The sequence below is a fragment of the Oncorhynchus clarkii genome, chromosome 14 (assembly GCF_045791955.1).
Source record: "Oncorhynchus clarkii lewisi isolate Uvic-CL-2024 chromosome 14, UVic_Ocla_1.0, whole genome shotgun sequence".
Lineage (NCBI taxonomy): Eukaryota > Metazoa > Chordata > Actinopteri > Salmoniformes > Salmonidae > Oncorhynchus > Oncorhynchus clarkii.
This window is the reverse complement of record NC_092160.1, coordinates 26,387,554-26,409,473: the sequence shown is the minus strand read 5'-3', so window position 1 is coordinate 26,409,473 and position 21,920 is coordinate 26,387,554. Positions and strand designations below refer to the sequence as shown.

Sequence of the window (21,920 nt, the reverse complement as noted above, 5' to 3'; positions counted from 1 at the left end):
TGTCTTATGCAGAGAACCATGTGAAGTGCATTTAAAAAGTGCCATTTTGAATTGCAAAATGTGTGTAAAGCAGAAAATGTGTTTAGACTTTTGGAGACTTGAGAAGAGGTTTTTCTCTCTGTGTGTCAGTTTAAATAACTGTGCTGTGCATGTCATTTTAGTGTGTTAGCAATTGGAAAAAACTGTAATAACTTCACCATGCTCAAAGGGATATTCAATATCTGTTTTTAAAAAATGTATTACCCATCTACCAATAGGTGCCCTTCTTTTCAAGGCATTGGAAAACGTCCCAGTTCTTTGTGGTTGAATCTGTTTGAAATTCACTGCTCGACTGAGGGACCTCACAGATAATTGTATGTGTAGAGTACAAAAAAAACCATGTCAAACACTATTATTGCACATCGAGTGAGTCCATGCAATTTATTATTTGAGTTGTTTAGCAAATTTCTGGTCCTGAAATTATTTAGGCTTGTCATAACAATGGGGTTGAATACTTACTGACTCAAACGATTTCAGCTTTTTAAAATTATTCATTTGTAAAAATGTCCCCCAAAAATATTTAACTTTAACATTGTGCAGTATTGTGTGTAGGCCAGGGACCCAACATCTAAATAGAATCCATTTTAAATTCATGCTAACACAACAAAATGTGGAAAAGGTGGGTGGGTGTGAATACTTTCTGAAGGCACCTTAGTTCACCAAATGCTGAGAATGTTACATCTACTGTTTTGTATCATTTTATAGACTGAGTAGGATTTTGTATCTAGCTGTTACTGTAGAGGGATAAAAACATGTAGTATACAATAAATAACCAGAAAAAGAGATGAGCACATTTTTAATTCAAATATTTTACCTTTGAACTTGGCTAAGTTTCTACCTTCTGCAGGTCTGTGTCCTTGATTTTTCTGAACTGACAAAGAAATATATTTATATTTTGGGGGAAAGGTACATTGATTATATTGTAATTTCACACCAGCAAACACATCCCACGGGTACATCACGAGGTATCACTCAAATATGCTGTATGAGATTACAAACAGGACCATTTGTTTGAACCACAATACGTGCTCTGTGTAGATGTTTCACAAAGTGTTTATATATATATATATATATATATATATATATATATATATATATATTTTATATTGGTAGAGCCTGTAAGTGTGTTTGTCCCTGAAGGGAAATTCAGCAAGCACATTGCAACCAGAGTAGTACAAATAAATCAGTGGACTGCTCCAGAACTGACTACCAATTCAAGCTGATGTGTCCGTGTCTGAGAGGATAAATAAATACAAGGAGCGAGATAAGCCGTGTGGACACATTCCAGAAGACTAAATAGTTTCGAATCTAATTGCCTATGATAATTATAAATATTGAACAGAATCCACCAATATCGAATGAGGTCCTACATATTTAAAGACTCCAAAAACTCTCACTCAGCTTTTTCGGGTATCTTGTTTTTCTCCGCGGTCTTTGTTAGTTCAATGTGAAACGGGGCTGGGCCAAGGTTGGAACTAAACCAAGATGGCCGCCTTCATAGTACGGTAAGACAAACCAATTCGGCGGTTAAATATGCATTTAGCTAGCTATTGATTTCGAGAAATATTTCGCATGTACGGTGATCCAGGGACTTTCGCTCGCCATACCTCGACCAGTCCACTCTCTTATCTTTTTACTGTCTCTAGCTAGTAGCAGTCACAGGAAGAAGCTCGAGCCCCCTTGAATTGAATTAAGTTAGCGGCTTGAGAGCCCTCTATGCAGCTAAGTTAACATTTCAAGATGATCTCTAATTATATAATTTTCTACATACGTTTAACTAACTCTGATCGGTGAAGTGTCATAACGTGCGTGTCTGTCTTGTCTCTCTGTCCAAGGATTTAGCTAGTTGGGGTATGGTTTTGGCTAGTTAAGTTATAGCGTTAGTGAGTCATTATACACGTTTAGATGAGCTTAATCAACAGGATTTGGAAATTGGAAACAGCAACAGCCTATCAGCAAGTGGCAATTGTATCAACTTTTGATGATGCATAACTAGGTTAAAGTCCATTGTAGTGTAAATTCTCACATGCATTCACCGTCTAGGCCAGTATTTCCCAACTCCGGTCCTTGCGTACCAACAGCACACTTTTGTTGTAGCCCCGGACAAAAACGCATGATTCAAGGGCTTGATGATTAGTTGACAAATATAATCCGTTATGATTGTCTGGAGCCACAACCGACATATGTACTGTTGGGTATACTCGAGAACCGACATTGGTTAACACCGGTCTAGGCATTTGACTTGTCAGCATCATTATCTATCACTAACTTTACCAAGTTTAATGCAGTGTTTCTTAACCCTGGTCCTCGAGTAGCCCCAACAGTACACATTTGTATTTTAACCATGGACAAGCACACCTGATTCAACTTGTCAACTAATCATCAAGCCTTTGATGAGCTGAATGAGGTGTGTTTTTCAGGGCTGCAACAAAAATGTGTACTGTTGGGGGTACTCGAGGACCAGGGTTGGTAAACAATGGCTTAATGTATGTAGTATTTCATTCTCCTCTTAACCTTTGCTTTCCATTTTCTGTTTCTCTCTTCTGCCCTCTCAGGATGGGGCCTCTGTTAGTGTTGTGGCTGGCTGTCTTCCTCAGTGGGACCTGGGCGGTGGACCGTGGGAACTTCAAAACCTGTGACCAGAGTGCCTTCTGCAAGTAAGTCCTGGATGATACACAGCTACACCACTTAGCACCTTGATGAAGATGAAACACAATTAATGAAAGTAGACTAAACAAAAATAAACACCTAAAGTGTTGGTCCCATGTTTCATGAGCTGAAATAACAGGTTCCATATGCACAAACGTATTTCTCTACTACAAATTTGTGCGCATTTCTCCTTTGCCAAGATAACCAATCCACCTGACAGGTGTGGCATATCAAGAAGCTGATTAAACAGCATGGTTGTTACACAGGTGCACCTTGTGCTGGGGACAATAAAGGGCCACTAAAATGTTCACTTTTGTCAAACAATACAATGCCACAAATGTCTCAAGTTGAGGGTGTGTACACTTGGCATGCTGACTGTAGGAATGGCCACAATAACTGTTGACAGAGAATTGAATGTTAATTTCTCTACCATAAGCTGCCTCTGTAATTTTAGAGAATTTTCCACTACTTCCAACCGGCCTCACAACTGCGGACCACGTGTAGCCACGCCTGCCCAGGACCTCTACATCTGTCTTCTTCACGTATGGGATCTTCTGAGACCAGCCACCTGGAAAGCTGATGAAACTGTGGGTTTGCACAACCGAAGAATTTCCACACAAATTGTCAGAAACCGTCTCAGGGAAGCTCATATTCGTGCTCGTCGTCCTAGGCAGGGTCTTGACCTGACTGCAGTGCTGCGTCATAACTGACTCCGTGGGAAAATGCTCACCTTTGATGGCAACTGGCACGCTGGAATAGTGTGCTCTACACAGATTAATCCCAGTTTCAACTCTACTGGGCTGATGGCCGACATAGTGTATGACTTTGTGTGAGCGAGCGATTTGCAGATGTCAACGTTGTGAAGAGTGCACCGTGATTGTGGGGTTATGTTATGGCCAGAAATAAGCTACGGACAATGAACACGATTGCATTGTATCGATGGCAATTTTAATGCACAGAGATACCGTGACGAGATCCAGAGGCCCATTATCATGCTATTCATCGGCTGCCGTCACCACATGTTTCAGCATGCAAATACACGGCCCCATGTCGCAAAGATCTGTACACAATTCCTGGAAGCTGAAAATGTCCCAGTTCTTCCATGGCCTGCATATTCACTCACCAGACATGTCACCCATTTAAGCATGTTTGGGATGCTCTGGATCGACGTGTACGACATGTACATGTGTTCCAGTTCCCACCAATATCCAGCAACTCCGCACAGCCATTGAAGAGGAGTGGGACAACATTCCACATGCCACAATCAACAGCCTGATCAACTCTATGAGAAGGAGATGTCACGCTGCATGAGCAAATGGTGGTCACATCAGATACTGAGTTAAAAAATGTTTTTTATTTCGGCCCCTTCCTTTTTTATGGTATCTGTGACCAGCAGATGCATATGTGAATTCCCAGTCATGTGACATCCACAGATTAGGGTCTAATTTATTTAAATTGACTGATTTCCTTATGAACTGTAACTCAATAAAATCCTAAATTGTTGCATGTTGCGTTTTTAAAATATTTTAGTTCAGTAAGTGACTGACGGTAATGCGTGAGCCTTCAACAAGTCTCTCCTCACTTATGATCCAGAATGTTCACAATATGTACTTCTATGTGCAAATAGAACATGTTTATCAGGGTTTGTGTTTGTGCACTCAGGCGTCAGCGAGCGTTGAAGCCTGGCCAGTCCCCGTACAGAGCCCTGCTGGAGACCCTGGAGCTCACCAACACTAAACTCACACTGCAGCTCATCAATGACAACAACAAGGTCTGGTACACTCGCACTTCAATCGACAGATGTAATATGATGTTATTATATGTCCATACATGTATTAACAGGTGTGCTTGAAACCCCTATGGGATCTGGTCTCTTGTTTTAAAAAAAACAAGATTATTTTTTTTACCCCTCTCTCTTCCCCCGCAGGTGCGTCTGCTGCTCGAGCTCTATCGTCTCCAGGGCAACATGACCCGGGTGAAGATAAATGAGTTGAAGCCGCTGAAGCCTCGCTTTGAGGTCCCCGATGTGCTCATCAACGACCCTCCTACAGAGCCGTAAGTCTGAGAGCCATCTGCAGTAGTGGGTGGGTGATGGGTGACACTGAGCCATGTGGATTTTATTTTAAATTATTTAACCTTTATTTTATCAGGGAGTCGTACTGAGACCAAGGTCTCTTTTACAGATGAGCCCTGAATTACAGAAAATGCACACATCACTACAAATGCAAGTGGAAAGAACAACATGGTCATAAAACAACCACACATTCATCAATGACACGGTCCTCAATCAGCCGTCTGAATTGCCCTAGAGGCACCAAAACATCCCATTTAAGAACATTTTGAAGATTGCTCCACAAATAAGGTGCAAAAAAGGTAAATCACCTTTTAGTTAACTCAGTAGAGACCAAAGGAGTTAACCTGTTTGTCTAAAATTTTGTAAAGATGTTAGGTACAGTGGGACTTTTTGTAAAAGGGCTTTTATAAATGAAAAAAGCAATGTATCAACATATGTGACATCAGAGGGCCAACCAACTTTCTGGTAGAGAGTGCAGTGATGAGCACTTAAATTGTCGCCCGTAGTCAAGCACAGTGCGCTATGATAAACTGCATCTAATGGCTTTAATGAGGTGGCAGCTGCGTTCATATAGATGTCGCCATAGTCTAGGACCGATAGGAACATCGACTGAATAATCTGCTTTCTACTATTTAGCGAGAGGCAGGACCTATTTCTATAGAAGAAGCCCAATTTTTATTCTCAGCTTCTGAACTAACACATCAATATGCTTTTTAAAATACAGCTTTATCTACCCAAATCCCCAGATATTTGTAAGCAGGGACACGATCAATATGATCGTAATGCAATGAAGGCAGCCTGGTCAACCATGGGGGCAATAGCATACACAACAGTATCATCGGCATACAAGTGCAGGTTAGTTTTTTACGGACCAGTCGATATTCTTAATGTAAACCGTAAAGGTACCTAGAATCGACCCTTGCGGGACACCTTTCGTAATATCCAGGAAACCTGTTTTAACATCATCAGTAGATACACATTGAGTTCTATATGTCAAGTAACTTTTAGACCAGTTACATGCAGCCTGGTGTAGGCCAATTTGAGGAAAGCCTCTGAATTAGTAGTGCGTGATCAACAGTATTGAAAGCCTTTGACAGGTCAATAAAGAGGGCTGCACAATGTTTCCTTTTATCCATAGTTAACCACATTTATATCCACCTTTGTGAAGGGGGAGTACATGGGCTGACTTCCAAACCTTGGGGATAGTACCAGATACAATCATTCAAGTTAAAAATATGGGTTAATGATTCAGCAATCAGGGGGGCGGAGAGCTGAAGTAAAAATGGATCAAGCAACTCAGCCCCAGTGGATTTTACATATCCTAAGCAAGGCATCTAGCACATCATAGATAGTAAATTGTTGAAATGAAAACAGATTGTCTAGAAGTTGACGGATTAAGCTTTGAGTCCGCTAGAGCCTGGCAGAGGGAAGAGCAGTCGATTGACTGGCCAGGGTCAATTAAACCACCGCTTAAAGCTTGCTGAGATAAAATGATGATTAAAAGCACAAAATGATTATGATGATTAAAAGCACTTCCATTCTTTGCAGTTATTATGCCAGAGTCAGACAGAATGTGCATAGGCAGGGAAGAGGAGGAATTTGTACGCTTTAGTGCATTTCCTGTTTTCCAAAATTGGAAGAATCCCCAGCAGAGTCAGATGGAGCTTAAAAAGTAGCTTGATTTAGATTCTTAGTCAAGGTAGTACATGGGTTTCTCAATTGTCTGAAAGATTGCCAGTCCACTACAGAGTCAGTTTTCCTTGCTTTGGCCCAGGCCTGATTTCTCATCTGAATGAGCTCAGATAGATCTAACCTTTGGTTTTCTTCAGAGTTATCTTTGACTCTGACTTTTAAAAGGGGCGTGTGTAACTGCCAGAAGAATGGATATGGATGGAGGAGAAATGTTCTAGAGCGAACTCTGTGTGAGGAATACAGGAAATGGTGGCTAAAGCAGAGTAGAACATGTCATGTAAAAACCCTTGAGGAGAAATGGGGAGAATGAAATGAAATGGGGGGGAATTAAATGAAATGGGGAGAATTAAATTAAATGGGGAGAGTGAATGAATTGGTTAGGACAGAGACTAACAAGGGAGTTAAAATGAAATATAGTTAGTGTAGGCTAGTGGAGGATGCAGTGACACACTACCTGAGGACATGCAGAAGATGAATGACCTGGCTTTCAGGAAGTGGTGTAGATTTGTTGATAATGTTATAGCCACCAGCACCAAGAGAGAATGCATCTGTATGAATAGACAGCGGAGGCAAGATGGCACAGAATGTCATCTCTCAATAATTTGTGTATTGATTCCACCCATTTTCTCTCACACTCGTCTCTCCTTCCTCAGTCTTTCTCTCCTGTCGCAGGATGAGAATGGGGTGGTTCTGTCTTTGGGGGCAGACTCTCAGTGGCTGATCGTCAGTGCTAAACCGTTCCGATTGGACATCATGGAAGGGCGGGAGGTTCTTCTGTCACTTAACTCCCGTGGTCTGCTGGCCTTCGAGCACCTCCGGATCCGCAAGGATACGTAAGTGACAGCAATGCACCCACATATCCCGCCACAATGCAAGTTTGTATTCATGTTCTCACAGTATACATGTTTCTTTGTTTTTCTTGCTTTTTCACTGCTTGGTGTTCTGTTAATCCATTAAATAATTTCCCTCCATTCTGTTCTGTTCAATGTCTCAGCATCTCCTATAAGATAAAAAACAAAGTTTACAGCGCGTGGGAAAATATCAAGTGGGTATTCTCTAGGTAAATTCCTTCAGCTTTGTAGGTTTGTATTTGTCTGTGCTGAGTAGGAGTATGGAGTTGAGTGTAAAAGTTTAGATAGACATCCAAAAATGACATGCCCAAATGGCTCAAGGATGTGGTGACTTGGCTTGGTAGCTTTTTCTTAAATCATTTCTTGTCTAGGCATGAAAACCAGTTCTAAGCTCTCTACCTGTCTTCAGATGTTCACAAGCCTTTTTCCTCTCATACTTCTCTTTTGACTTCAAACGTCTTCATGATAGTCATTTCACCACACTGTTGACCCAACACAGTCATGTTATACAGTGCCTTTGGAAAGTATTCAGACCCCTTGACTTCATCCACGTTTTGTTACGCTACAGCCTTATTCTAAAATGGATTAAATAGATTGAGGATTTTAATCTACACACAATACCCCTTAATTCCAAAGCGTGAACAGGTTTTTAGAAATGTTTGCAAATGTATAAAAAAACTGAAATATCCCATTTAGGTAAGTATTCAGACCCTTTGCTATGAGACTCAAAATTGAGCTCCGGTGCCTCCTGTTCCCATTCATCATCCTTGAGATGTTTCTACAGCTTGATTTGAGTCCACCTGTGGTAAATTCAATTTATTTGAGATGATTTGGAAAGACACACACTTGTCTATGTAATATCCCACAGTTGACAGTGCATGTCAGAGCAAAAACCAAGCCATGAGGTTGAAGGAATTGTCCATAGAGCTCCGAAACAACAGGATTGTGTCGAGGCACACATCTGGGGAAGGGTACCAATTTTTTTTTGCCATTTTGAAGGTCCCCAAGAACACAGTGGTGTCCATCATTCTTAAATGGAAGATGTTTGGAACCACCAAGACACTTCCTAAAGCTGGCCATCTGGCCGAACTGAGCAATCGGGGGAGAAGGGCCTTGGTCAGGGAGGTGACCAACAACCCGATGGTCACTCTGACGGAGCTCCAGAGTTCCTCTATGGAGATGGGAGATACTTCCAGAAGGACAACCATCTCTGCAGCACTCCACCAATCAGGCCTTTATGGTAGAGTGGCCAGACAGAAGCTACACCTCAGTAAAAAGGCACATGACAGCCCGCTTGGAGTTTGACAAAAGGCACCTAAAAACTCTGACCATGAGAAGCGAGATCCTCTGGTCTGAAACCAAGATTGAACTCTTTGGCCTGAATGCCAAGCGTCACGTCTGGAGGAAACCTGGCACCATCCCTACAGTGAAGCATGGTGGTGGCAGCATCATGCTGTGGGGATGTTTTTCAGCGGCAGGGACTGGGAGACTAGTCAGGATCGAGGCAAAGATGAACAGAGCAAAGTACAGAGCAATCCTTGATGAAAACCTGCTACAGAGTGCTCAGGACCACAGACTGGGGTGAAAGTTCACCTTACAACAGGACAATGACCCTAAGCACACAGCCAAGACAACACAGGAGTAGCTTCGGGACAAGTCTCTGAATGTCCTAGTGTGGCCCAGCCAGTGCCCAGACTTGAAAATAGCTGCAGCAACGCTCCCCAACCAACATGGCAGAAAGTGAGAGGATCTGCAGAGAAGAATGGGAGACTCCCCAAATCCAGGTATGCCAAGCTTGTAGCGTCATACCCAAGAAGACTCGAGGCTGTAATTGGTGCCAACGGTACTTCTGCAAAGTACTGTGTAAAGGGTCTGAATACTTATGTAAATGTAAATTCAGCAAAAAAAGAAACTGCCCTTTTTCAGGACCCTGTCTTTCAAAGATAATTGGTAAAAATCCAAATAACTTGACAGATCATCATTGTAAAGGGTTTAAACACTGTTTCACATGCTTGTTCAATGAACCATAAACAATTAATGAACATGCACCTGTGGAATGGTCGTTAAGACACTAACAGCTTACAGACGGTAGGCAATAAGGGTCACGATTATGAAAACGTAGGACACGAGGCCTTTCTACTGACTCTGAAAAACACCAAAAGAAAGATGCCCAGGGTCCCTGCTCATCTGCGTGAACATGCCTTAGGCATGTTGCAAGGAGGCATGAGGACTGCAGATGTGGCCAGGGCAATAAATTGCAATGTCCGTACTGAGAGACACCTAAGACCGCACTACAGGGAGACAGGACAGACAGCTGATCGTCCTCGCAGTGGCAGACCACGTGTAACAACACCTGCACAGGATCGGTACATCCGAACATCACACCTACCGGACAGGTACAGGATGGCAAAACAACTGCCGGTGTTACACCAAGAACGCACAATCCCTCCATCAGTGCTCAGACTGTCCGCAATAGGCTGAGAGAGGCTGGACTGAGGGCTTGTAAGGCCTGTTGTTGTTGCCGGTGATGACCTGCCTTACCTCGCCTATGGGCACAAACCCAACGTCACTGAACAGGAGTGGCAAAAAGTGCTCTTCACTGACAAGTCGCGGTTCTGTTTCAACAGGGGTGATGGTCGGATGCGCGTTTATCATCGAAGGAATGAGCGTTACACTGAGACCTGTACTCTGGAGCGGGAACGATTTGGAAGTGGAGGGTCCGTCATGGTCTGGGGCGGTGTCACAGCATCATCGGACTGAGCTTGTTGTCATTGCAGGCAATCTCAACGCTGGGAACGTTACAGGGAAGACATCCTCCTCCCTCATGTGGTACCCTTCCTGCAGGCTCATCTTGACATGACCCTCCAGCATGACAATGCCACAAGCCATACTGCTCGTTCTGTGTGTGATTTCCTGCAAGACAGGAATGTCAGTGTTCTGCCATGGCTAGCGAAGAGCCTGGATCTCAATCCTATTGCGCACATCTGGGACCCCCTCCCCCCAGAAATGTCTGAATTTGCAGGTACCTTGGTTGAAGAGTGGGGTAACATCTCACAGCAAGAACTGGCAAATCTGGTGCAGTCCACAAGGAGGAGATGCACTGAAGTACTTAATGCTGCTGTTGGCCACACCAGATACTGACTGTTACTTTAGATTTTGATCCCCGTCCCTTTTGTTCAGGGACACATTATTCCATTTCTGTTAGTCACATGTCTGTGGAACTTGTTCAGTTTGTCTCAGTTGTTGAATCTTATGTTCATACAAACATGTTAAGTTTGCTGAAAATAAATAAATGCAGTTGACAGTGAGTGGACATTTTCTTTTTTGCTGAGTTTATATTTCAGTTTATTTTTTAAATAAAATAGCAACCAAATCTCAAAACCCGTTTTGCTTTGTCATTATGGGGTATTGTGTACTGATTTGATGAGGGGGGAGAAAAAAAACAATTCAATCAATTTTAGAATAAGGCTGTAACAAAATGTGGAAAAATCAAGGGGTCTGAATACTTTCCAAAGGCACTGTATTTAGTGGCTGCCTAGTCTAATCCCATAGCACTGAGTAGACAACAATATCCTCAAGGCTTGTTTGTTCCAGTCAGTGTGTGCTTCCACTGGGGTAGTGTGTGTTCTCAGAGGAGGTCTGTGTGTAAGGCAGGGTACTGGTTGTCACTTGGGGGTTAGTCCCTTGGGGTGTTCAGCTAAAAAAATAACCACAAGGTAGGGAGTTGCTCCCCTTTGTCATTATAGTGAAATCTTAGAGGGTTAAGTAGTTTGATACTAGTGAGAAGGCTGTGTGTGTGGGGGGTCATCATGATTTTCCTTATTTCAAATCAAATTGTATTTGTCACATGAACCAAATACAACTGGTGTGGACCGTGGTGTGAAATGCTTACTTATAAGACCTTAACCAAGACTTCTGTTCAAGAAATAGTTTAACTCATTAACTTGTGTTAAATAGTTTGTGTGGGGGTACAGGTTGTGGTAATTTGTACATGTAGGAGAGGTAAAGTGACTTATGGCTTGGGGGGGAAGAAGCTGTTAAGGAGCCTTTTGGAACCAGACTTGGTGCTCCGGTGTGTGTGTTCCCTCATCCCTGTGTGCTTCTTGTACCTAATTTAGATGTTTAATTACTCAGTTGTCAGGAAGTTGTCTCTTTTGGGGATGTTTCTCTCTCCCACAGTCAGGTAGACCCAGAAGGAGCTGAGAAGAAAGAAGAAACTGATGCTGCCAACGAACCGGCAGAAGGAGAGGTGTGTGTGTGTGTGTGTGTGTGTGTGTGTGTGTGGGGGAGGGATGAAGAGAGAAGTAACACTAGAACGAAGATTGCCCCCAGTCTTTTGATTAGGATCAGTAAACTGAACGAGAGATGCAGTTAAATGTTTTGTAGCACTGCTTACTGCCCTTGCCAACGGACTGAAACGCACATTAACCCCCTTTTCGTTGCTTTTCCCATTTTCTTTCTCTCCACCACAATGCTTCTCTCCTGCTCTTTCCATCGGTCTCCACGTTGGTTCTTTTGTTCCTTCCTAGACGGCAAAGGAGGATGGAATGTGGGAGGAGACGTTCAAGTCGCACACAGACAACAAACCCAATGGTACGGATACACCTCTGTGGACCTGTTGTTTCAGATCAATGGAGAGGTGAAAGAGGAGGCTTACTTGGTATTCTGATCCTGGGTCCTCATCTCCTGAAAATATTATTTTCTGATTGATGAGTTTTATGACTTGCTTTAGGCACAGTGACCAGTGCTGAATTGGTTTTGAATGTAGTGTGTCCTGGTTGGCTGTTTTCTCCCACAGGCCCTTCCTCCATTAGTCTGGACTTCTCTCTGCCAGGGGTAGAGCATGTCTATGGCATCCCGGAACACGCAGACAGTCTTAAACTCAAAACCACTGAGTGAGTGATACTGACATTGGTCCCTTATATTGGTTAATTGAGACTGTAGTTAATTAAGACTACATGTTTTCACATGGCTTTCCACCGTATGTATTTTCTGACGGTGCAGGACATCCTAATTAGTTCTGTTTGTTTATGCATTTTCTTTTATTTTCAATGTTGTAGGTTGAAGATTTTTTAATTAAGATGAAATTAGACTATATGACTTATACAATAATATATGCGCATGTGTTTTCCAGTGGAGGGGATCCATACCGGTTGTTTAACCTAGACGTGTTCCAGTATGAGCTGTTCAACCCCATGGCCCTGTACGGTGCCATCCCTGTCATGCTGTCCCACAGTGCACAACGCACCATGGGCATCTTCTGGCTCAACGCTGCTGAGACCTGGGTGGACATCAGCTCCAACACCGCTGGAAAGGTAAGACACACACACAGTTAGTCAGTAAATCCTTTTCTCCATGGTTCCTAGTGAGACACCTCTCAACCACCCTGTGTATAGACATTGAAGGGTATAGTCAGAGAGAAACCAAACACACCTTCTTACCCCTACTCTGGTTCTCTCTGGTTGTTTAGACTGTGTTTGGCCAGATGCTAGACTATGTTCAGGGCTCCAGTGAGACGCCACAGACAGACGTGCGTTGGATCTCAGAGAGCGGCATCATTGACGTCTTCATCATGCTGGGACCCACTCCCACTGATGTCTTCTCCCAGTACGCATCACTCACAGGTCAGACTCTCACTACAGAAACCCAGTTCATATGCCCTGTGCACTTTGCCAGTTCACCAGTCTATTTTCTAAGTCCCTGTGGAGGTTAGTGTCGCAGATCGTGCTTCTTCCCTCATATCACCCTCACACACTGCTCCAGGTACCCAGGCCTTCCCTCCCCTATCTGCACTGGCCTACCACCAGTGCCGCTGGAACTACAATGACCAGGAGGATGTGGCGGCTGTGGACCAGGGCTTCGATGAGCACGACATCCCCTATGACTTTATCTGGCTGGACATAGAGCACACGGACGGCAAGCGCTACTTCACCTGGGACCCTCACAAGTTCCCCCAGCCCAAAGACATGCTGCAGGGCCTGATGGACAAGAGACGCAAGGTGAGCACATGAATGTGTTACAGCTGTCTGGCCAGGGCTCCCTTGTAGTAGACATTTTTGGGTTCTGTCTTATTGGGACTCAACTGTTTAAATCGGTGGTCACAAAACCGGTTGATAGTGATCGACTTGTCCATCTCCAAGGCATTTCTAGTGGATCGCCAAACATTTCTGTTGGTGGTAGGTCCAGCCAATTCAGCTGCCCTGCGCGCCGGGTAGGCAAACTGTTGCCATTTCATGTGTCTGTAGGTACAAACTTTGCCTTCCCGGTGGGTCTGGAGAGGAAATCAAGTGCACTATGCCTTTCCTGGCCAATCAGATTGCTCAGATGACTGAGTCTGCAGTAAAGTAGCAGACATAAAATAAAGCTACGGTTAACTTGATACTGTGAGATTTCAAAACTTTTTAAATCTTGACTAGAAAGAGACTGTCAACGAATAAAGCAAAGAGCTGCTGTTTTTGAGTGAGTTAATGTTTCAGTTCTTACTCAGCACTGTCAACACTTTGTAGTATTCAACACTCCTCAGCACTACATCAAGCAGTGCAGCAGTAATGAATGAGTAGGAAAGTGTATTTATATGCTTGCCTTGTTAATATTAGCGGCTTGGGTCTTTTTTTAATATCGGAATATTTCCCTTTCTCTGTTCATTGGAGTAACAACATGAATTTATGCATGAGGCAGAAATAATGCGGTGCGACTCGAGTTTCGCCATCAGCTGTAAGACGATGTCCCTTTTTGGTCAGTGGAGGAAAGAGAGAGCGGAGGGATGTTGAGAGATGGACCCTCAGTCTGCTGCTCTCTCCCTCCGCTGAGCCTGACCCTCAGTCTGCTGCTCTCTCCCTCCGCTGAGACGGACCCTCAGTCTGCTGCTCTCTCCCTCTGATGAGACTGACCCTCAGTCTGCTGCTCCCTCCCTCCGCTGAGACTGACCCTCAGTCTGCTGCTCTCTCCCTCTGCTGAGACTGACCCTTAGTCTGTTGCTCTCTCCCTCCACTGAGACGGAACCTCAGTCTGCTGCTCTCTCCCTCCGCTGAGACTGACCCTCAGTCTGCTGCTCTCTCCCTCCGCTGAGACTGACCCTCAGTCTGCTGCTCTCTCCCTCCGCTGAGCCTGACCATCAGATGCAGGCGCCATCAGCCCAGTAAAATAAAAAGCTAATTCTTTAAATGTATGCTCACTCAGCTGTGCCTCCCAAGTAATACAACAATGGATTTATTACCGGTGGGATCATTTTGTCCACCTCAAATGTTGTGATCGGTGATCTTGACTCAGAAAAGGTTGGTGACCACTGGTTTAAATGGTTGAAGAATGAAAAAAGCCAAAGGTTCTGAGACAAGGTTGACAAGTCATCTAATCTCAATTTTGCTGTTTTCCTTCTCCCTCATTACCCCCCTCTACCATTAGATGGTGACCATTGTGGACCCCCACATCAAGGTGGACAGCAGCTACAAGATCCACAATGAGATCCGCTCCAAAGGCTTCTACGTCAAAAACAAAGATGGTGGAGACTACGAGGGCTGGTGCTGGCCTGGTAAGAAACTGGGAAATTAGTCTGACCCACAATCAAAGAACACATTGCAGTTACTCAACATCTCTCTAAGCTTTCCCTTTTCTAATCTAGGTAATTCTGGTTACCCAGACTTTACCAATCCTGAGATGAGAGCTTGGTGGGCCAGTATGTTTGCCTACGATCAGTATGAGGTAAGTTCCTTTTAGGCTGTGGCGGTTACGAAATTTCGTTAGCCGTTGATAGTCAAGCAAATAACGGTCAGTCTCACGGTAATTGACAGTTAATTAGCAAACACATTTAGCATCTCCTGGCTTCCACACATAGCTTACAAGTCACTGATGCAGACCTTTTGGAACATCTACATTTTAAAAGTCTAATAAATCCATGTAATATAGCCTACACCTTCACAATAAATCCATGATTTATTTTAGACAGGTCTAAAAAAAACATGATATGAAGGAAATATGGTCTATTTCAGAAGAACAGAGCATACTCAGCCATATGGCTGTGGGCTACACATTTAGCAGGCAAGATTTGCTTAGAATTCCGTGGCATTATTTTATAGTATAAAGAATACAATTGAACAAAGCTGAATAAAATAGAACGTTTATTATTTGAGGGAATGCGGTTAACAAAGAAATAGGTACTCCTATATTCTAAATTTAGAGTTATCAATGTAACTTTAGTTGTTCTCCAAACGTTGGGCCATATGTTTTGATTTGAAATGCATTGTAAAGCTATATGATGCGAGACTGATTTGAAAAAAAGTAGCTTGAAAGGCATGAGCTCTGCTTTGTTTTTTACACAGCCTCTACACACTTCGTCAGTCTCTCATTCACAATTTGAGAAGCACTTGATAATGCCTAGAATTTCCCGGCAACATCCCCTTTGTGGCCATATTGCACCCTAAAATAATCCATGCCTTTTGCAGCCCTTCTCTCTGAGTGCTGCCTGCTCCGATGCACCTCATCTCACTCACACAGCTCTCCATCAGGTGATCAGGTCTTTCTCATAGGCTGCAAGTGAAGATAGACACATCTGTGACGCAATTGCACGCGTCCTTATCTAATTCTGTGGTGCTTATTGAAGATATTGGAAGAACTGTCCACATTTACTTTGTATCAGCCAACAAGATGAGTAGGCCTAATTAACAGCAAAATAACTAACCTATGTCAATCTACTATCCCCCCTAGTACAAAAGTTGACCTATTCTGTGCGAGAAATAAATATTCCAAACAGTCTGGGACAGTGGTGGGATGCGATAGATCCAAAATTAATACAACCACTAGCATCATCAAAAAATGAATGATGCAATGAGGCTGACACAACAGATCAGAACATTTAGCTTAACATTTTTAAAATGCTATTTCTTCACATTATAAGCACAGCAATGCACACATGATAGTAGGCTATAAGCGTGAATGTTCCATTAGCGGAAAACACCATAAACAAAAGTAACTGCAAATGTGATTATGCATGTAATGCTTTTATGAAGGTGCATTTTTATGGTGAAAATTATCTTCCTGAAACTTGAAACTCAGGCCATGCATACAGTATGTGTGCCAGTTTGGCTTTACACCCTTTGAAAAGCGGATTAATGTGCTTAATTTGAAGTTATTTGGCCACTTTAGTTGTGATACAAAACATAGGTCTATGGGCTGGGCTACATGAGTTGTTGAAGAAATGACTGTTGGACGATGATTTGAAAAAGTCACAAGGCATTGTTCCTTTCCTTAAACTGGCCATCATTCACAAGTGATAAGCTAATATTGTCACCCATCAGACTTGTTAATTTAGTTTTGTCTTTACATATACTAAATCATGTGTGAAATTCATTTTTGATTTAGAATAGACCATTATCATGCACCTCTTGAAACAGGCACAGGGGAATTACTACATCTCTGCACTTAAATAGGTTCATTTTCATGCCAGCCAGGTAGGCTATACTCCTGTTGTAAAGAGAAGCAATGTGCTTAATATGAGGAAAGTTGAGAAACAAATATAGTATGCCTAGCCTATAGAAAGCTGTTGGGTACCTCTTTTTATTAGTGGCCATCACTGTTTTTTCACGCGGTCCTGTGGCATTTGACTCCCTTCATTACTCGCCACGGTGTGGCGGTAATACGGTCACCGTAACAGCCCTACATGAAGTGTGGGGTGGTCACCGTAACGTCCCTACATGAAATGTGGGGTGGTCACCGTAACAGCCCGACATGAAGTGTGGGGTGGTCACCGTAACAGTCCCTTCTGCCCGGGTTTGACTTTTGCCATGTCGTCTCATTCCCTGTGTCGTTCTTTTGCTGAAATATCTCTTCCCCCATCTCTGATCTCAGGGATCCATGGAGAACATGTATACATGGAATGACATGAACGAGCCGTCAGTGTTTAACGGACCAGAGGTCACCATGCATAAAGACGCCCTGCACGGGAACTGGGAGAACCGTGACCTCCACAACCTCTACGGACTCTATGTGGTGAGTGTGTTGTATGTGCCCATCTTCACTAGTAGAACTGGGACTTACAATTGCAATGGTAGACTTTTTCTTGAAGAAATGACTGTTGGACTGTTTGAATGTTTGAGTTTTGTTGCTTGAACTTGCAGTAACCACCCTCTCTTCTCTCCCTCAGCAAATGGCCACAGCAGAGGGTCTGATTGAGCGTTCAGGGGGAGTGGAGAGGCCGTTTGTCCTGACCAGAGCCTTCTTCGCTGGCTCCCAGCGCTACGGTGCTGTGTGGACAGGTGATAACACTGCTGAGTGGGAACATCTGAAGATCTCCATCCCCATGTGTCTCAGTCTGGGCCTGGTTGGTGTTTCTTTCTGTGGAGGTGAGTCTGACTCCGGCTTAGTGAAAACCTCTATTTTCCTCTCCACTAAAAGTCACAACTAAGCAATTAATACATCGGAAATATTTTGCACAATTTTATGTTGCCGTTATCGACTTGTTTACATTACATTTATTATGGTTTGTTGCCTGTTTCTTTAAACCCCACCACATTGTTATTGGTTATTCTCCCTCTGTTAAATCTATGTACCACTCCTGTCCTTGTTTCTCCCTCTCCTAGCTGATGTGGGTGGTTTCTTCAAGTCTCCCAGTACTGAGCTCCTGGTGCGTTGGTACCAGACAGGGGCTTACCAGCCCTTCTTCCGGGCCCATGCCCATCTGGACACCCCACGCAGGGAGCCCTGGCTGTTTGGCCCAGAAAACACTGCTCTGATCAGGGAGGCTGTCCGCCAGCGTTACGCCCTCCTGCCCTACTGGTACCAGCTGTTCTACCACGCCCACCACTCTGGCCAGCCCGTCATGAGACCTCTGTGGGTGGAGTATCCTCAGGATACGGCCACGTTCTCCATGGATGACCAGTTCCTGCTTGGTGAGTGAGATCATGTTTATATTTATCTGTTAATCCCTAGTAGAACTCTGTGTCAATAGATATTCCTGTCTTTGCTTATCCGTTATGACTGATGCCATGACTGAGTCACATTCCATCTATCCTGCTGTTTCAGGAAGAGATCTGCTGGTGCACCCTGTGACTGAGGAGGGGGGCAGGGGTGTTACTGCCTACCTGCCTGGAAAAGGAGAGGCGAGTCCATCTCAGGAACTGTCATAACATTGTCACTTATGTCTTGTGTAGGTTATATGTCAGCCGTCTAATTGAAACCCTCTCTTAGCTGCTCTGTTCTGTGTCCTTCAGGTCTGGTTTGACGTCCACACGTTCCAGAAACACAACGGAGCCCAGAACCTCTACATCCCTGTCACCATCAGCTCTGTAAGAAACTCTACAACACACTCACAACCAGTCTGTCATGACCAGGGGGCTACATGCTTAGTTAAACAGTCACATACAGTTAAGATTACATCCTGTATGTGCTGTTGAGAGAATTGTGTAAGCTTGGAAAGACACTCCCTGTTTGACTCGCTCTCTCGTTACCAGATTCCGGTATTCCAGCGCGGTGGTTCAATTATTCCCAGGAAGGCCCGGGTTCGAAGGTCATCATCCTGCATGGAACATGACCCCTACACCTTATTCGTTGCGCTTAGCCCCAAGGTAAAACAAACACAGACATTATCACTTATACACTAAATGTTCCCCATTTAGATGGATTTCTGAAGCAGGAGAAGTGGGATTCGGGATTTGACCTTTTTTACGTCCATTAGAGATTTGCCCAGGGCGAGCTCTACATAGACGACGGCCACACCTTCAACTTTGACAAACAGAAACAGTTCATCCACAGAAGACTTTCCTTTGCCAATAAGGCCCTGTCCTCCAGGTCTGTCAGATCATTTTTCTCTCTCCAAATTGTTTAGTCATTATTACTCCTGGCTTTTTGTTTAACACAGATTTCCCTTTCTCTCCCTGCAGAAACCTGGCCCCTGGTTCCCAGTTTATCACTCCCTCCTGGATTGAGAAGATAGTCATATTGGGGGCCAGTAAGCCCAGCAAGGCCACTCTGAAGACTCCTGGTGAGTTCTTCCAATGTCTTATTCATACTATGGATTAGTGTGCCGAATTAATTTGCCAGTAAGTCATTGTGTTTGAAAGTTTCTGGTTTTCACACCCAAGTAGGCATTTGAGACGGAAACAGTTTGGGAATAAACTATACTGAACAAAAATATAAACGCAACATGCAGCAATTTCAACAATTTTACTGAGTTACAGATCATATAACGAAGTCAGTCAATTTAAATAAATTAAGGCCTAATCTATGGATTTCACATGACTGGGGAGCCAGGCCCAGCCAATCCAGAATGAGTTTTTCCCCACTAAAGGGCTTTATTCCAGACTAATACTCCTCAGTTTCATCAGCTGGCAGGGTGGCTAGTCTGACGATCCTGCAGGTGAAGAAACCGGGTGTGGAGGTCCTGGGCTGTCAGGGTTACACATAGTCTGTGGTTTTGAGGCCGGATGACATACTGCAAATTTCTCTAAAACGACGAATGTGGCTTATGGTAAATTAATGTGCATTTCTGGTGGACATTCCTGCTGTCAGCATGCCAATCGCACGCTCCCTCAACTTAAGATATGTGTGGCATTGTTATGTGACAACTGCACATTTGAGTGGCCTTTTTGTCCCCAGCACAAGGTGCACCTGTATAATGATCATGCTGTTTAATAAGCTTCTTGATATGCCACACCTGGCAGGTGGATGGATTATCTTGGCAAGAAGAAATGCTCACTAACAGGGATGTAAACAAATGAATGCACAAAAATTTGAGCGTATGGAAAATGTATGGGATCTTTTATTTCAGCTCATGAAACATGGGACCAACACTTGTTATTTATATTTTTGTTGTCATTTTTTGTGTATCTTTCACTGTGTGTATAATGGCAGGTCATACTCAAATGACTGTTATTGCTATGTTCTGATGTCTTTTTCTCTGTAGATGGCAAGGAGAATCTGCTGGAGTTTGAGTTTGATGCCTCCATGTCGGTGTTAACCCTTCGTAAGCCAGGTGTCAACGCAGGGGTGGACTGGACTGTGGTGCTTCAGTAACCATGGAGATGAGAAATGGGGGGGGGGGGGGGGGGGGGGGCTGAACCTGACTGAACAGGAAATGATGAGAGAGATAGAGGAACTGAGTGGACACGGGCTGCAATCGTAACGCACCAAGCAAGATATTGGAACGACTGCTCTGTGGGACTCAGACTGGACAGGTGATACAGGACTATTCTCTCACACACACACACACACTGTCATAACAATTTTGTACACACAAACACACGTGGACAGGGATTTGCTCTGTAGATCTGAACTGGTTACTAGGTAGATTGTTCTTTGTTAGCGGCATTTAGGGCAAAATTCTTCAATTCAAATCAGGGTATCATTGTCGTTAATGTTTTGGGAGTACTCGGACGTTCAAGTCTGATGGATGATTATTTTAGGTTTTCCATCAAGTATGCTGTAGATGTAAAAGATCATTGAATAAGTTTGCTGACAACAAAATTAAGACACTCATTCAGACTAGTTAGTATCTGTTTAATTCCATATCTGGCCATCTCTTATGACTTTAAATTCTTATATTTTTCATGTTTTTATTCCATTACATATTCCCCCTGTAATTACTGAAGAGAAATTGACAGGAAAGCCAAACCGCTCCCTTTGCTTTCAGCTTATGTGCCACATTCTATTCAGGTTTTTATTACCAATCAAGAATGCTGCACTGATCAAGATCTGTAAATGTCATGTGCATCTCTCTAATTGCCATAAGGTGTATTGAGTCTTATCTCTGATATTCCTAATTTAAGGTTAGTCATTCCTTCTTATTTTGCCCCTAATTTAGTTTCTGACAAGAATGTGCGCGCTTACCTCAGTCATTATTATGCCATTTTTAAAAATGTGCTGGAGAAAAGACACAAAGTATGGTCGACTGAACTAATGAATGGCGAGGATTTGGCTTTATAAGTTGGGTCATATTTGGGAATTATTCTAAAACCACTTGACTTGGTGGATGCTCATCCTAATAGCAGTTAGGGCCATTCAGATTAGATTGTCAGTTGGGGTACAGGGTCATGGTCCACTGTCTTCAGAGTGTCATATGCTCTTTCTAGTGTTGATTTAATAGTCTAAATGCGACTTAGGAAAGATATGTTTACTAAGATGCAGTGAGCTCTCTGGAGACAAGCGACCGGTCCTGGTTGGTCAAAGCATCGTTAAGCGGTTGTATTCCCTACTGTCGTTGGTAATCAAGCATTTTGAAGAGTTTTTCTTCATTATTTTGTGGTTGAATTCAAAAACTTACTGCAGCATTCTCAGGATGAGTGTTGGAACTGGGAACCAAGGAGGCCAGTTGTATGTGATAAGATGACGGACCAAGTGAAAATAAACCTGACCAAATGTGAGAGGGCATTGTTGTTTTTAATTATGAATTAATGTGGTTTACGTAGATGGGGATGTTAATAAAATAACTATATTCCCAATCTAATGAGTCCTTGTTTTGTTCTTATTGTACCAAAGATATGTTAACCCAATGCTTTCCTTTGCAATGTGTGTGTATACAGATTACGAATTTGGCCTACAATAATGCCAGTCATTTTAAAGGAAAGTCATTGATCAAGGATCCGCGTATCCATTTCCATATGAATACTGTCAGTGGAATACATATTTGG

The 21,920-nt window shown here is 43.4% G+C and overlaps 2 protein-coding genes across 3 annotated transcripts in view; one reads left to right on the top strand and one right to left on the bottom strand.

Moving 5' to 3' along the window:
* The window catches only part of LOC139366464 (UBX domain-containing protein 1-like), a 53,293-nt gene that overhangs the window by 16,154 nt on the left and 15,219 nt on the right, over positions 1-21,920 (bottom strand). The window lies entirely within an intron of this gene.
* On the top strand, positions 1,232-21,733 carry LOC139366460 (neutral alpha-glucosidase AB-like). 2 transcript variants are annotated; one of them, XM_071103956.1, is made up of 23 exons: positions 1,500-1,544; positions 2,595-2,696; positions 4,351-4,459; positions 4,616-4,743; positions 7,108-7,287; positions 7,449-7,514; positions 11,485-11,554; positions 11,835-11,898; positions 12,104-12,200; positions 12,440-12,620; positions 12,776-12,929; positions 13,069-13,304; positions 14,707-14,833; positions 14,924-15,003; positions 17,146-17,286; positions 17,441-17,639; positions 17,877-18,185; positions 18,319-18,395; positions 18,507-18,581; positions 18,747-18,860; positions 18,971-19,083; positions 19,176-19,276; positions 20,198-21,733. In XM_071103956.1, the coding sequence occupies exons 1-23, from the start codon at positions 1,525-1,527 to the stop codon at positions 20,305-20,307; spliced, it is 2,853 nt and encodes a 950-aa protein (XP_070960057.1). In that variant the 5' UTR covers positions 1,500-1,524; the 3' UTR covers positions 20,308-21,733. The 2 variants fall into 2 exon arrangements, with proteins under 2 accessions (XP_070960058.1, XP_070960057.1); XM_071103957.1 differs by lacking the exon at positions 7,449-7,514 and having other exon boundaries at positions 1,232-1,544.